The following is a 12,396-nucleotide window of genomic DNA, read 5'->3' on the forward strand; positions in this document are numbered from 1 at the left end:
ATGTAAATATACAATAATTATAAACAGTTCCAGTCAGAGGTTAACATCAGTTTGACATCTGCATAATTTTGGTCTTTTAATGCATTTGAATTGTTTTTTTTTTCTTTTTACACGGCCTCATAAAACTAATTTTTTTGAAAAAAAAAAAATTGGTTGGATGTGTTTGGATCCTTTGTGGATTTTCTCTAAGCACACAACTTCTAAATTATACACACAGGCGGATATTTGGCTCAATGTGTTGCAGAGAAATCACTTGCTTTTAGTTGCCAATAAATTTCTGCAATTCTGACTGAATGCTCTTATCAGAAATTGTAGAGCTAATTTATTTTCCATTCCTTATCCAAAAATGTGTAACTTATACTATCAAATGTGGGGTTGGGGCATTTTTTCATTCCTTTACAATAAGTGAATGTTTTGTTTGGTTTCTATTTTAGTTTGGCTAAATCTAAAACATGCTCCCCTGGGTCAAAATAGCCCAATACTCGCCTTTTATGGATCACAGCTGTTGTAGGAAACACTTGAAAGGATTTTCTGAAATCACAACTTCTCTAAGAATACCTATTAAAATGTATCAATACAAGAAAATATTAGATAAGTTGTAGAGTAAATGTTTGTCTTCAATTTCAGAGGTGATTGTGGCAACACTGGTCACCAAATCCCACAACAAAATTCAAAAGTGTTTCTTGCACTTAAAATCTCAGTTCACAGCCAACTGATCAGTTGTTTTTCCAGATGGGATAATCAGTGGGTGATCAAGACGGTAAGTAGGAAACAGCCAAACAACAACAATATTGAATGTAACTTGGGAGGCACCTGCACTCTGCAGCTCCATGTCTCACACAAGCCAAGCTCGCAGCAGCAGCAGCAGCAGCAAATAGCTTCAGACCAGGCTGTGAAGCATTACAGATGTCATATACTGCAAAGTAAACAGCACACACAGCTCTTCAGATCCCCAAAGCAGCTGCTTGGATCACAGCAAAACCCTAACCTCAAGCAATAAGCTAAGAGGAGCTCTGTTTAACTTGTGGATGACATGTGGGACCCTGATGGTATTCTTGGAGTTATGAGTCACGCAGCTGTCTGCCATGGGTGTTCCTATATCATCTGTATAGATTTACATGCAAACTGAGGCTGGCAGGTGACTCGATATAGCTCAGTGGGAAACATTTCAAGCAAGGTATTGAGAAAAGTTTAAGATAATATTCCATGATGTCGTTTAATATACTTTTTATTCCTTTTTAATATTATAAGACAGAAAGGCCTGCTGAGGGGACTTTATTTAAAGTGTATCACAAAAATATTCAGATCCACTTGAACTCACAGAATTTTACCATTAAAAGCTTTTATGTGATTTACTGTATAATAAAGACACACTAAAAAAATTTGACTTATGGTTTAAAAACAAATCCCAGATTAAAATCTAATAAGCATGACATGTTTCTACCTTTATCCTCATTTACTCTGAAACTCCACAATAAAATCCCTCTCCAAGTTCTTGCTGATGTTGTCTCTTGTTGTCTCATCTGCACGCTTTGTGAGAAACAAAATCCTGCAAATAAAAATTTTTACTTTGTTTTCAAAAAGGCTTTATTTTTAAAAAGACCTTGTGTTGTTTAAGGCTAATTAATGGTTGCCATGTCAACAGATTCCCTGCCTGACCTTTCAGTTTAGGTCAGCAATGTTGAGTTGAAGAAACTGTAAAAAAAAAAAAAAAAAAAAAAACAGTTTGAATTTTATTTATAATCATGAACAGTTTTGCATAATACAAATCCAGAGCCCAATTTTTAGATTTCATTGACTCCACATTTGAATACTATGCATTATTTTCTATTTATTTATTTGCCCCTCTATCCCTGCATGCAGCCATTCAAAGCCTGTTCTTTTTCTTTCACGATATCCGGTTTTACAGACATTAAGCGTATGCTCAGTATAAAACTGTCAGCTGAAACGTTACTCTTTTACTCACAATCATTTTCTCATCAGTGACATTAGATGCCCAGCCCCAGATTACCGTGATTTCCTCATCTTTGCACCCCATTTTGTTTAAGAATTTAAAAAAAAGGCCAAACACATCATAGTGGAACTTTGGGGGCTGCCAACACTGCAGCATATGGTGTCACACCAAGGCCTCCCTTGGCAACAGCCTTTATTTGTGCATGTGTCTGCGCATGGATTTCCATATTCATCACCCTTTCTTTCCATGTGCACATTGGTACCTGTTGACCAAAATTGCAGGTTTGCGTGTTTGCATGTCTGTGGTACAGTTCCAACAAAACGAAGGAGGCTAATTACTCCTGTTTGCATTGCTGTTGGTCAGCATGACATTTGGCAAGCACTGATGCACAATGTACTTGTCGTCCAGCTATTTCAAATGCAGTGTTTATATTGCAAAAGAAAACTAAAAGCTCCTGTAGACTCAAAAAAAAAGAGCAACTACATCATAAACAAAATATTTAATTCTTAGGCAATGATGTGTGCCACTCAGAAATCACTTGACAAATCCAATCAGAGTATCAAAATGGATCACTTTACATCAGGCCTGATTAGATCTAATCAGATTAGGATCAGATTATCACTCAGACACCTTCTTAGCCACGGACACAGAGCAGCATGCTGACAAACAGAGAGAAAGATGGACACTTTCCCTAATTCATGCTGACTTTCTGAAGCTGCCTTTGCTCCTCTTGCTTCATTGTAAATGTCATTATCCTGTGTTGCCAGGATGCATTAAAGGACACCTCAATGGCAAAAACCTAATTTCACCTACTGCAACGGGATAATCCAAACGGGATGTTAACTTTATGGTCACATTTCTCTGTTGCCTGGAGGCGGTCCAACAGCAGCACACTGTGGTAACACATGAAGAGAGCGCACATTATACACAGGGTAGTGGCTTCAATGTGTTAAATATATTGCTGACATTTCCATGAAAGGATATTTTCAAACATTTTGCATAGAACCCATTTCATTGGTCTCCTGTCAAACAGGACATTGCTGGTTTATTTCATGATGTTGTTAATTGCCCTTTAAGCTCTGCCAAAGTCTTCTGGATTTTTCCACAGCCGAGCTGCATAACAGAGGGAAACAGAGAGCAATTTAGGAGAAACATTGTATGTACGTGGGGGGGGAACAGGGACACGTATTGCTGACATTTTATTCAAAAACACCAAAATGTTTAAATGTTTTCTTGTCTTTGTTTAAATTTGTTGTACTTTATTATTTAATTTCACTTAGAATAAGTAAGTAAAATCTTTAAAAGTGAACCAGATATTACTAAAAGTGATCTACACTTGTATTTATTCAATTATTTACAAACATTTAAGTATTACAACTATACATATAGACTCAAACATATGCATACATCCATCTTATGTTCGTTCAAGCGTCCCTTATCATTCTCATGATGAATTGATAAATTCCTCTGAACAGAACTAAATGAAAGATACAATTTCTATCTGTCTTTCTTTAAGCTATATTTCAGTGAGATTGGTTTAAAACATTCTTTTTATATTTGAAAATATGCATTGGGTGGCAATATTCACTGGTATCTTAGGAATCACTTCTAGCTCTCTAACCTAGCTGTAATCCCTCTGAAGAGGGGTAACAGCTGGATGAAATATGGACATTACTATAGGTGACACTGCAGAGAAAGTGACAGTGAGCTCTTCAAATATTGAAGAAAGATTGAACACTGCAGACACAGGATGATCATTAGATTACATAGGTAGAGACAGAAGCCACAAGTGTGGTGAAAGTTTGATTGCTTGGATGCACAAGAGGAGGCAAGGCAAAAGGCGAAGGGTAAGAAGGACTGCAATAGCTGAGAGAGGAAAAAAACAGAGGAATATCATGCTGACCTTGCTTTGTAATGAGAAAATGTCCTACAGCACTCACACCTCTGAACTCAAGCCAGAAACCAGTGGTGTCCTAGAAAATCTACAGTTCCCAGTATGAAAGCACTGATTTTTGTTACAATTTTATGCCAAAAACTCCACAATGTGACATTGCAGCCAAGTGACTTAGGAATCAAAAAAGCAGATGATATGAAATAAAGAGTATAGTTATTTTCAATCACAAACATAGTAGTTTGAAGCATGTAAAAAGTGAGAGGCAGAAGTCAACAAATGAACTATGAAAAGAATAAAACAATTGTCCAGCAGTATTGCAACCTTAGTCCTGTTTTGAAGAAGTGGTTGAATAAGTGCAGAATGATATTTATAAATTGATATTAATCAAACACCAAAAATTTAATTTTTGATATGGATATTTCTTAGTCTTCAACCTGTTTAACGCAATTGGAATGAAATAATATTTTTGTCTCAAGCCCTCTGGTGGAGGATAAAAGTACTACATGTGTCATCAAAGTGGAAGAATGCATCTGAAGCTTTTAAAACATATTAAGACACAAAATTAAAACAAAAATTTTCTTTAAAATTTTTAATAATTTTATGAAGAAAATAACTTAAGATTTAAATATTTTAAATAAAACTTTGATGAAAGTGTCTCATTTGGTATACATATTTAATGGGGCAATCCCTCAGCATTTTTATTTTCTATTTTAAAAAAACAATTTGAATTTAACTCTTTGAGTTTCCATAGCAACAATAAAAACAGAGCTTACTTGTGACATCATCATACAGTGTTCTCATAGATAATAGTTCAAAGGGACTGTTTTTGCAAGACAGAATTTTTTCTTAGTATACTTCTCAACTTTGTTGAAGGTAGATTGCTTTCAGAGAGAGACGACTTGTTACAGTTTATATTTTCCAAATAATTGAAATCGAACATCCTGTCAACAAGCTTTGTGCCGATTGCTGTGCTGTTGGAACCCTACTTAGTAAGACATTGTGAAAGTTATTTCACAGAAAATAATTTGCTCAAGGATTGGTGCCAAACCACTACAAAAAATTTCATAATGAAGACATCAGAAAATTGTGTTTTTGCCAGTAATAACTTGGACACGGAAACCAGATCTGAAGACAAGAAGATTACCTTTGAAACCACAAAAAGAGAAAATATGAGGACAGGTTTTGAGGGAATCTTAGATGATTTGACAAACTCTTATGCTGACGTGGATTCAGTTCAGGCAGAAATTTCTACTGGGGATGACAATGACACCATGGACGAACAAATTAATCATGAAACCTATCGAGACTTTCTTCAAAATGTATTAATCACAGAGGATGAGCTAAGTGCCAATTTTGAAGATGATATAGAAAATAGCACAGATTATTTCTACAGAGCAGGTCAAACAAATCTTGATCCAACAATGTACTTTTGCAGGTTTTCAAACTCCTTCAATAATTGTTGGATGAATGCCGCGATGCAGAGTATTCTCAACCTGAACATTTCCAGAAGGTTTGTGGCTCACTATCCTGAAGCTGTTTTTGGAGCTTTGTCAGGAACTCCATTGTTTGCCAGCCTTTTCTGTACAGCTATGCAACATCCAGGAAAATATTTTTCTCCAGAAGAAATCTACAAAGTTCAGATGGAAGTAAGTAAAAGCATAGAATCAGTAGGTTTGGCACAAGAGGACGACCTAACAAACTTTTTGTCTGCTCTTTTAGTCTGGCTTAATCCATGTGGAATGAATACAAGTTGCATGCTGTACACAGCAATCGCTTGTGAAAAATGTCAGGAGGCTCTACTTGACATCAGAGAACTTGGTCCCATCCTTTACCTCCCACCTCCACTACCTTACGACAGCATCACATCTCTGCTTAATCGGTGGGTTTCTGAGACCTATGCAGAATGTTGTGACGTCTGTTTCTCCAATTTAAAGAGAAAAGATATCCTCAATCACACCGATGTGATAGCCTTGCATCTGCCACGGTCATACAACCAGGTTGATTTGAAATATGCAGTGACTCCTAGTCTAACTATTGACATTCCTGTTAAAACCGGAACCCAGTTGTACCGTCTTTCCTCGGTCATTTGCCGCCAAACCCTGAGTCCTCAGATCGACCACTTTTACACATATCTAATGTGTGGACAGCTGGTTTTTAAGGCTGATGACGATCAGGTAACAATTTCAAATACAGCCTCTGCAGCCGACATTTGCCATAACGGGTTTATCTATGTCTATGAGAAGTACACAGAAGGACAGGACAATTTTAGTGTTGGGTTCAAGGAGACCACTGTACAGAGAATTTGCAACCCTGAATTTGCAGTGAATACACCAATAATGGCTAAATCTGGGGCAAACAATTACAACTCTGAAATAGATGCAACTTTGACAAAGAATGATAAAAACACCTGTTTTGAAGCTGAAGAAACAAACATGGAAAACACAATAAATATGGCAAAGGAGACATATTGCTGCACCCATGATGGTAGTCCTGAGGACAGAAGTACAATACAGGATGAAACTGGCGCCAGAGGTAACAAACGCAGTTTTGAGAAGATGGAGGAAGCGATGGAATTGATCCATTCTAACGATACAACTCTGTTGCCCCACACAGATCTTGTTCAGGAAGAAATGATCACGAAGGATGAAACGGACACTAATGATGAAGAAATCATTTGTGAAACTCATTCAGACTTTTCTCAAAATTTAATAATCACAGAAGATGAGATAAGTGACTTTTCTGAAGATGACATAGAAAATAGCACAGATTATTTCTACAGAGCAGAAGACAACTCAAACCGAACAAATTGTAATCTTGATCCAACAATGTGCTTTTGTAGGTTTTCAAACTCCTTCAATAATTGTTGGATGAATGCCGCGATGCAGAGTATTCTCAACCTGAACATTTCAAGAAGGTTTGTGGCTCACTATCCTGAAGCTGTTTTTGGAGCTTTGTCAGGAACTCCATTGTTTGCCAGCCTTTTCCGTACAGCTATGTACCATCCAGGAAAATATTTTTCTCCAGAAGAAATCTACAAAGTTCAGATGGAATTAAGTAAAAGCATAGAATCAGTAGGTTTGGCACAAGAGGACGACCTAACAAACTTTTTGTCTGCTCTTTTAGTCTGGCTTAATCCATGTGGAATGAATACAAGTTGTATGCTGTATAGCGCAATCACTTGTGAATTATGTCAGGAGGCTTTACTTGACATCAGAGAACTTGGTCCCATCCTTTACCTCCCACCTCCACTACCTTACGACAGCATCACATCTCTGCTTAATCGGTGGGTTTCTGAGACCTATGCAGAATGTTGTGACGTCTGTTTCTCCAATTTAAAGAGAAAAGATATTCTCAATCACACCGATGTGATAGCCTTGCATCTGCCACGGTCATACAACCAGGTTGATTTGACATATCCTGTGACTCCTAGTCTAACTATTGACATTCCTGTTAAAACCGGAACCCAGTTGTACCGTCTTTCCTCGGTCATTTGCCGCCAAACCTGAGTCCTCAGATCGACCACTTTACACATATCTAATGTGTGGACAGCTGGTTTTTAAGGCTGATGACGATCAGGTAACAATTTCAAATACAACCTGTGCGGCCGACATTTGCCATAACGGGTTTATCTATGTCTATGAGAAGTACACAGAAGGACAGGACAATTTTAGTGTTGGGTTCAAGGAGACCACTGTACAGAGAATTTGCAACCCTGAATTTGCAGTGAATACACCAATAATGGCTAAATCTGGGGCAAACAATTACAACTCTGAAATAGATGCAACTTTGACAAAGAATGATAAAAACACCTGTTTTGAAGCTGAAGAAACAAACATGGAAAACACAATAAATATGGCAAAGGAGACATTGCTGCACCCATGATGGTAGTCCTGAGGACAGAAGTACAATGCAGGATGAAACTGGCGCCAGAGGTAACAAACGCAGTTTTGAGAAGACGGAGGAAGCGATGGAATTGATCCATTCTAACGATACAACTCTGTTGCCCCACACAGATCTTGTTCAGGAAGAAATGATCACGAAGGATGAAACGGACACTAATGATGAAGAAATCATTTGTGAAACTCATTCAGACTTTTCTCAAAATTTAATAATCACAGAGGATGAGCTTAGTGACTTTTCTGAAGATGACATAGAAAATAGCACAGATTATTTCTACAGAGCAGAAGACAACACAAACCGAACAAATTGTAATCTTGATCCAACAATGTACTTTTGTAGGTTTTCAAACTCCTTCAATAATTGTTGGATGAATGCCGCGATGCAGAGTATTCTCAACCTAAGTATTGCCAGAAGGTTTGTGGCTCACTATCCTGAAGCTGTTTTTGGAGCTTTGTCAGGAACTCCATTGTTTGCCAGCCTTTTCCGTACAGCTATGTACCATCCAGGAAAATATTTTTCTCCAGAAGAAATCTACAAAGTTCAGATGGAATTAAGTAAAAGCATAGAATCAGTAGGTTTGGCACAAGAGGACGACCTAACAAACTTTTTGTCTGCTCTTTTAGTCTGGCTTAATCCATGTGGCATGAATACAAGTTGCATGCTGTATAGCGCAATCACTTGTGAATTATGTCAGGAGGCTTTACTTGACATCAGAGAACTTGGTCCCATCCTTTACCTCCCACCTCCACTACCTTACGACAGCATCACATCTCTGCTTAATCGGTGGGTTTCTGAGACCTATGCAGAATGTTGTGACGTCTGTTTCTCCAATTTAAAGAGAAAAGATATTCTCAATCACACCGATGTGATAGCCTTGCATCTGCCACGGTCATACAACCAGGTTGATTTAAAATATCCTGTGACTCCTAGTCTAACTATTGACATTCCTGTTAAAACCGGAACCCAGTTGTACCGTCTATCCTCGGTCATTTGCCGCCAAACCCTGAGTCCTCAGATCGACCACTTTTACACATATCTAATGTGTGGACAGCTGGTTTTTAAGGCTGATGACGATCAGGTAACAATTTCAAATACAGCCTCTGCGGCCGACATTTGCCATAACGGGTTTATCTATGTCTATGAGAAGTACACAGAAGGACAGGAATATTTTAGTGTTGGGTTCAAAGTGACCATTGACAATCATGAAGTATATCAAGACCCTCTTCAATATGTTATGATCACAGAGGATGAACTCAGCGTCAGTTCTGACAATAAAATACAAAATGGCTCTTATTATTTTTGCGTAGTAGAGGACAACACAAGTCAAAGAAATTCTAATATTGATCCAACCATGTACATTTGCAAGTTTTCCAACTCCTTCAATAACAGTTGGATGAATGCCACGATGCAGAGTATTTTGAACCTTACTGTTGCCAGACAGTCTGTGGCTAAGTGTCCCTCAAAGGCCTTTGGAGCTTTATCAGCAACTCCAATCTGTGCTAGCCTTCTCCTAACAGCCATGCACTATCCAGGAAAATATTTCCCCCCCGAAGAAATCTACCAAGTTCTGATGGAAATTAGTGAAAACATGCCAATACTAGGCTTGACACAGCAAAACTATATAGCAACATTTTTGGGAGTTATTTTGCAATGGTTAAACCCATGTGGCATTAATTCAGCTTGCATATTAAACAACATTATCACTTGTGAACGATGTAAGTTGGCTACATCGGTCTTGTCAGAGGTAGGTCCCATAGTTTACCTGTCAGATGCAAAACCAAATGAAACAACAGCCTCTCTTCTTCACCGCTTTGTTCTTAAAGACTGCGATGAGCACCAATGTAACATCTGCCTCTCCAACACTAAAAGAAACATCTTCCTTAGCAATACTGATGTGATAACTCTGCATCTGCAACGGCCTACTAATCAGGGAGGTTTCAGAATACCTGTGATTCCCAGTGCATGCATTGACATTTCATTACAAAATGGAGCTCAGTTGTTCAATTTGTCCTCTGTCATTTGTCGCCAAACCCTGTGCTCACAGACTGACCACTTTTACACATATCTGAAGTACAAACAACTGATCTTTAAGGCTGAAGATGACCAAGTAACAATCGCACACAAGGACAGTGCAGAAGACCTTTACAAAAATGGGTTTATGTACATTTATGAGAAAGAAAGATGAAACTGAGAAGACTTAGGAAACAAGCCAATTTAGAAAAAAAAACAAAAAAAAAAACAACATAAACACAAACAAGATTAAAAAAAGATTGCCCAACACCCACAGAACATGCAAAAACACCCCCCAAAATAAGAAACTGATTAAAAAGAAAACCTTGCAAAAAAATATCATGAATGAACCATTAATTAAGAATGACAAAATGATCTTATTCAAGATCATTTTACATTCTGTAAATGTTTTTCTGTAAAAACATTTACAGAAAATTGTTTTGTTTTAACTACAAAATTACTTTTATTTACGAAATAATAATAATAAAAAGCACTGCTTCTAAAAGACAAAAAAAAAAAAAAACAGAATACAGAATACACAGAATACATCTGTGTCACTTGCAAAGTGACACAGATGAATCTTGTCTCCATGCATATGTATGTTTTCTCCGGGTGCTCCGGCTTTCTTCCACAGTCTAAAAACAAACACTGTTAGATTAGTCAGGGACTTTAAATCACCCCTAAGAGTGAATATGTGCCTGCTTTACTTTGTTTGAAGAATCTCTTAAAATAATGTCATTCTCAATAAAAAAAAAATCTTCAAAGTATACTGTGTCTATACTTGAAACGAACAGTGCTAAGAAAAAAAAAGAAGTTAAAAGATTAGGACTAAATGTTTTTACCACAAAATAGGACTTTATATGTTCTCTCCATCATTGGGTGGGTTTTCTCCAGGTGTTCCGGCTTCCTGCCACACTCCAAAAGCATGACTGACTGTCGTATGTGTTCATGCTGTCACAAAGGCATGCATGCAGAGAAGATGGTTCAGAATAATATTCTGAATAATATTCTGAACATATTATTTGTTATATAAATACAATATATAAAACAAATCTATATTCTTTATATATTTGTTATATAACAAATAATTTTATTTGTTATTATTAGATGCATTAACACAGGTTACACATGTTTTGGACTGTGGTGAAGACCACAGTGGGGCCTGTGATCATCGGGGCCCTCGGGGCAGTCACCCCCAAACTGGAGCAGTGGCTACAACAGATCCCTGGAACAACAACAGACACCTCAGTCCAGAAAGTGCAGTCCTTGGCACAGCCAAGATACTGCAGGACCCTCAAGCTCCCAGGCCTCTGGTAGAGGACCCGAGCTCAGAGGATAAGAACCCGCGGTGGGTGAGAAGGGGATTTTATATGTCGTGATATGTGTTTTTCTGTGTGTCTATTTTAAATTTCTTTGTCTTCTGAGCCTCTGTGTTGCCCTGTCTTCCCTTTGATTGTTCCCAGGTGTGTCTCATTCCCTGATTACCTTCTGTGTATTTAATGTCGCCTGTGTGTCTGCATCTTTGTTGGGTCCTTGTTGTATGTGTCATATACACACACAACACACACACACACACACATATATATATAATATATAATATATATATATATATATATATATATATATATATATATATATTATATATATATATATATATATATATATATATATATAATTTTCTGACAGGATGAAGATGAAGTATGTTGTCCATTTAGAAGAAGATGCATTTTGTAAAGTTTCAGACTCAGTGTTACTTTTGTTTTTCTTCATAAGCCAAGACATACAAAATTTGATGTAAGTTTTGGATTTGCTTTTTTTCAAGTATATAAGTTAGAACAAAATTTTTAAAAAAGTGAAAAATCTAACTGAAAACTTATTTTAGTTTTTAGTTTGATTCGTCAGTACTGACAATGAATATTTTAAAGAATTATACAAAGTCAAATTATGCAACTTTCTGGACATTGCCACAAAAGGCAAAGAAGTATGAAGAACAATTTGCCAAAGTGAAATAACAAAAACAATCTTATGGAAGCAGATGGGGCCTTCATGTGGATTACAGCTGTGCTCAGCTTGAAAAAACATGAAAAGAATGTTTTTGTCTGATGTATATATTACATGCCACTACTGTTTATTTTAAATTATTTTAATAATTGGTCATTTCTTCCTTTTGATGTGCTTTAAAATCAATAACTAATTGTTTTTGTTTAACTTTTATTTTTTGTCTATATTTCATCATTGTTGGAAAACTTTGTCATTTCTCCGAACCACTGCACAATATCCTTTTATGAAATCTGTATAAGTGGCAGACGTAGCGCCTTAAATCTCCTAAGATTAAAGCTTAAATGTCACCTGGCTGTTGTGCTTGCATTGCTCCTCCACACCCTCTGGGGTGTTGCCCTCTGACACAGCTATGCTTTCAACTAAATGACAACATATTCATAGTGACACTGTCTAATATACCAGTGTTTTGTCTTCACTGTGTGCATCTCTGTTATGGGTGGTACTGTGCCTCCAGGAGATTGTATTAATGCTGAAAACAAAGTGCAGCTGATGGTGATATTTGTGTTTTTGCAGAATAATCATTTCATTAAATCATCCCTTGTGATTTTACTGCAAGTTGGAGAGAAATAAAAACCCT

The 12,396-nt window shown here is 37.1% G+C and overlaps 2 protein-coding genes across 2 annotated transcripts; both read left to right on the forward strand.

The window, feature by feature from the left end:
• Positions 1–5,323: 5,323 nt before the first annotated feature.
• LOC129373381 (uncharacterized) lies at positions 5,324–7,354 on the forward strand. Its single transcript, XM_055051261.1, has 3 exons — positions 5,324–6,380; positions 6,462–6,919; positions 7,043–7,354. Exons 1-3 carry the CDS (start codon positions 5,324–5,326, stop codon positions 7,352–7,354), a joined length of 1,827 nt encoding a protein of 608 aa, XP_054907236.1.
• Positions 7,355–7,409: 55 nt separating this feature from the next.
• LOC129373483 (uncharacterized) lies at positions 7,410–10,095 on the forward strand. The gene is made up of 2 exons (XM_055051439.1): positions 7,410–7,780; positions 7,862–10,095. Exons 1-2 carry the CDS (start codon positions 7,756–7,758, stop codon positions 9,931–9,933), a joined length of 2,097 nt encoding a protein of 698 aa, XP_054907414.1. The 5' UTR covers positions 7,410–7,755; the 3' UTR covers positions 9,934–10,095.
• The last annotated feature ends 2,301 nt before the right edge of the window (positions 10,096–12,396 follow it).

This window comes from Poeciliopsis prolifica, unplaced genomic scaffold, assembly GCF_027474105.1.
Source record: "Poeciliopsis prolifica strain line A6 unplaced genomic scaffold, Auburn_PproV2 SCAFFOLD033, whole genome shotgun sequence".
In the NCBI taxonomy this organism is placed as follows: Eukaryota; Metazoa; Chordata; class Actinopteri; order Cyprinodontiformes; family Poeciliidae; genus Poeciliopsis; species Poeciliopsis prolifica.

What these genes read in the sequence shown, in the direction of transcription:
- LOC129373381 (XM_055051261.1), top strand. Translation starts at nt 5,324, where the DNA reads ATGCAGAGTATTCTCAACCTGAACATTTCCAGAAGGTTTGTGGCTCAC. An exon ending in GGATGAAACTGGCGCCAGAG is followed by an intron (nt 6,381 to 6,461) that starts GTAACAAACGCA and finishes TGCCCCACACAG; the next exon opens with ATCTTGTTCAGGAAGAAATG. An exon ending in TAAGTAAAAGCATAGAATCA is followed by an intron (nt 6,920 to 7,042) that starts GTAGGTTTGGCA and finishes GAATTATGTCAG; the next exon opens with GAGGCTTTACTTGACATCAG.
- LOC129373483 (XM_055051439.1), top strand. Translation starts at nt 7,756, where the DNA reads ATGCAGGATGAAACTGGCGCCAGAG. An exon ending in GGATGAAACTGGCGCCAGAG is followed by an intron (nt 7,781 to 7,861) that starts GTAACAAACGCA and finishes TGCCCCACACAG; the next exon opens with ATCTTGTTCAGGAAGAAATG.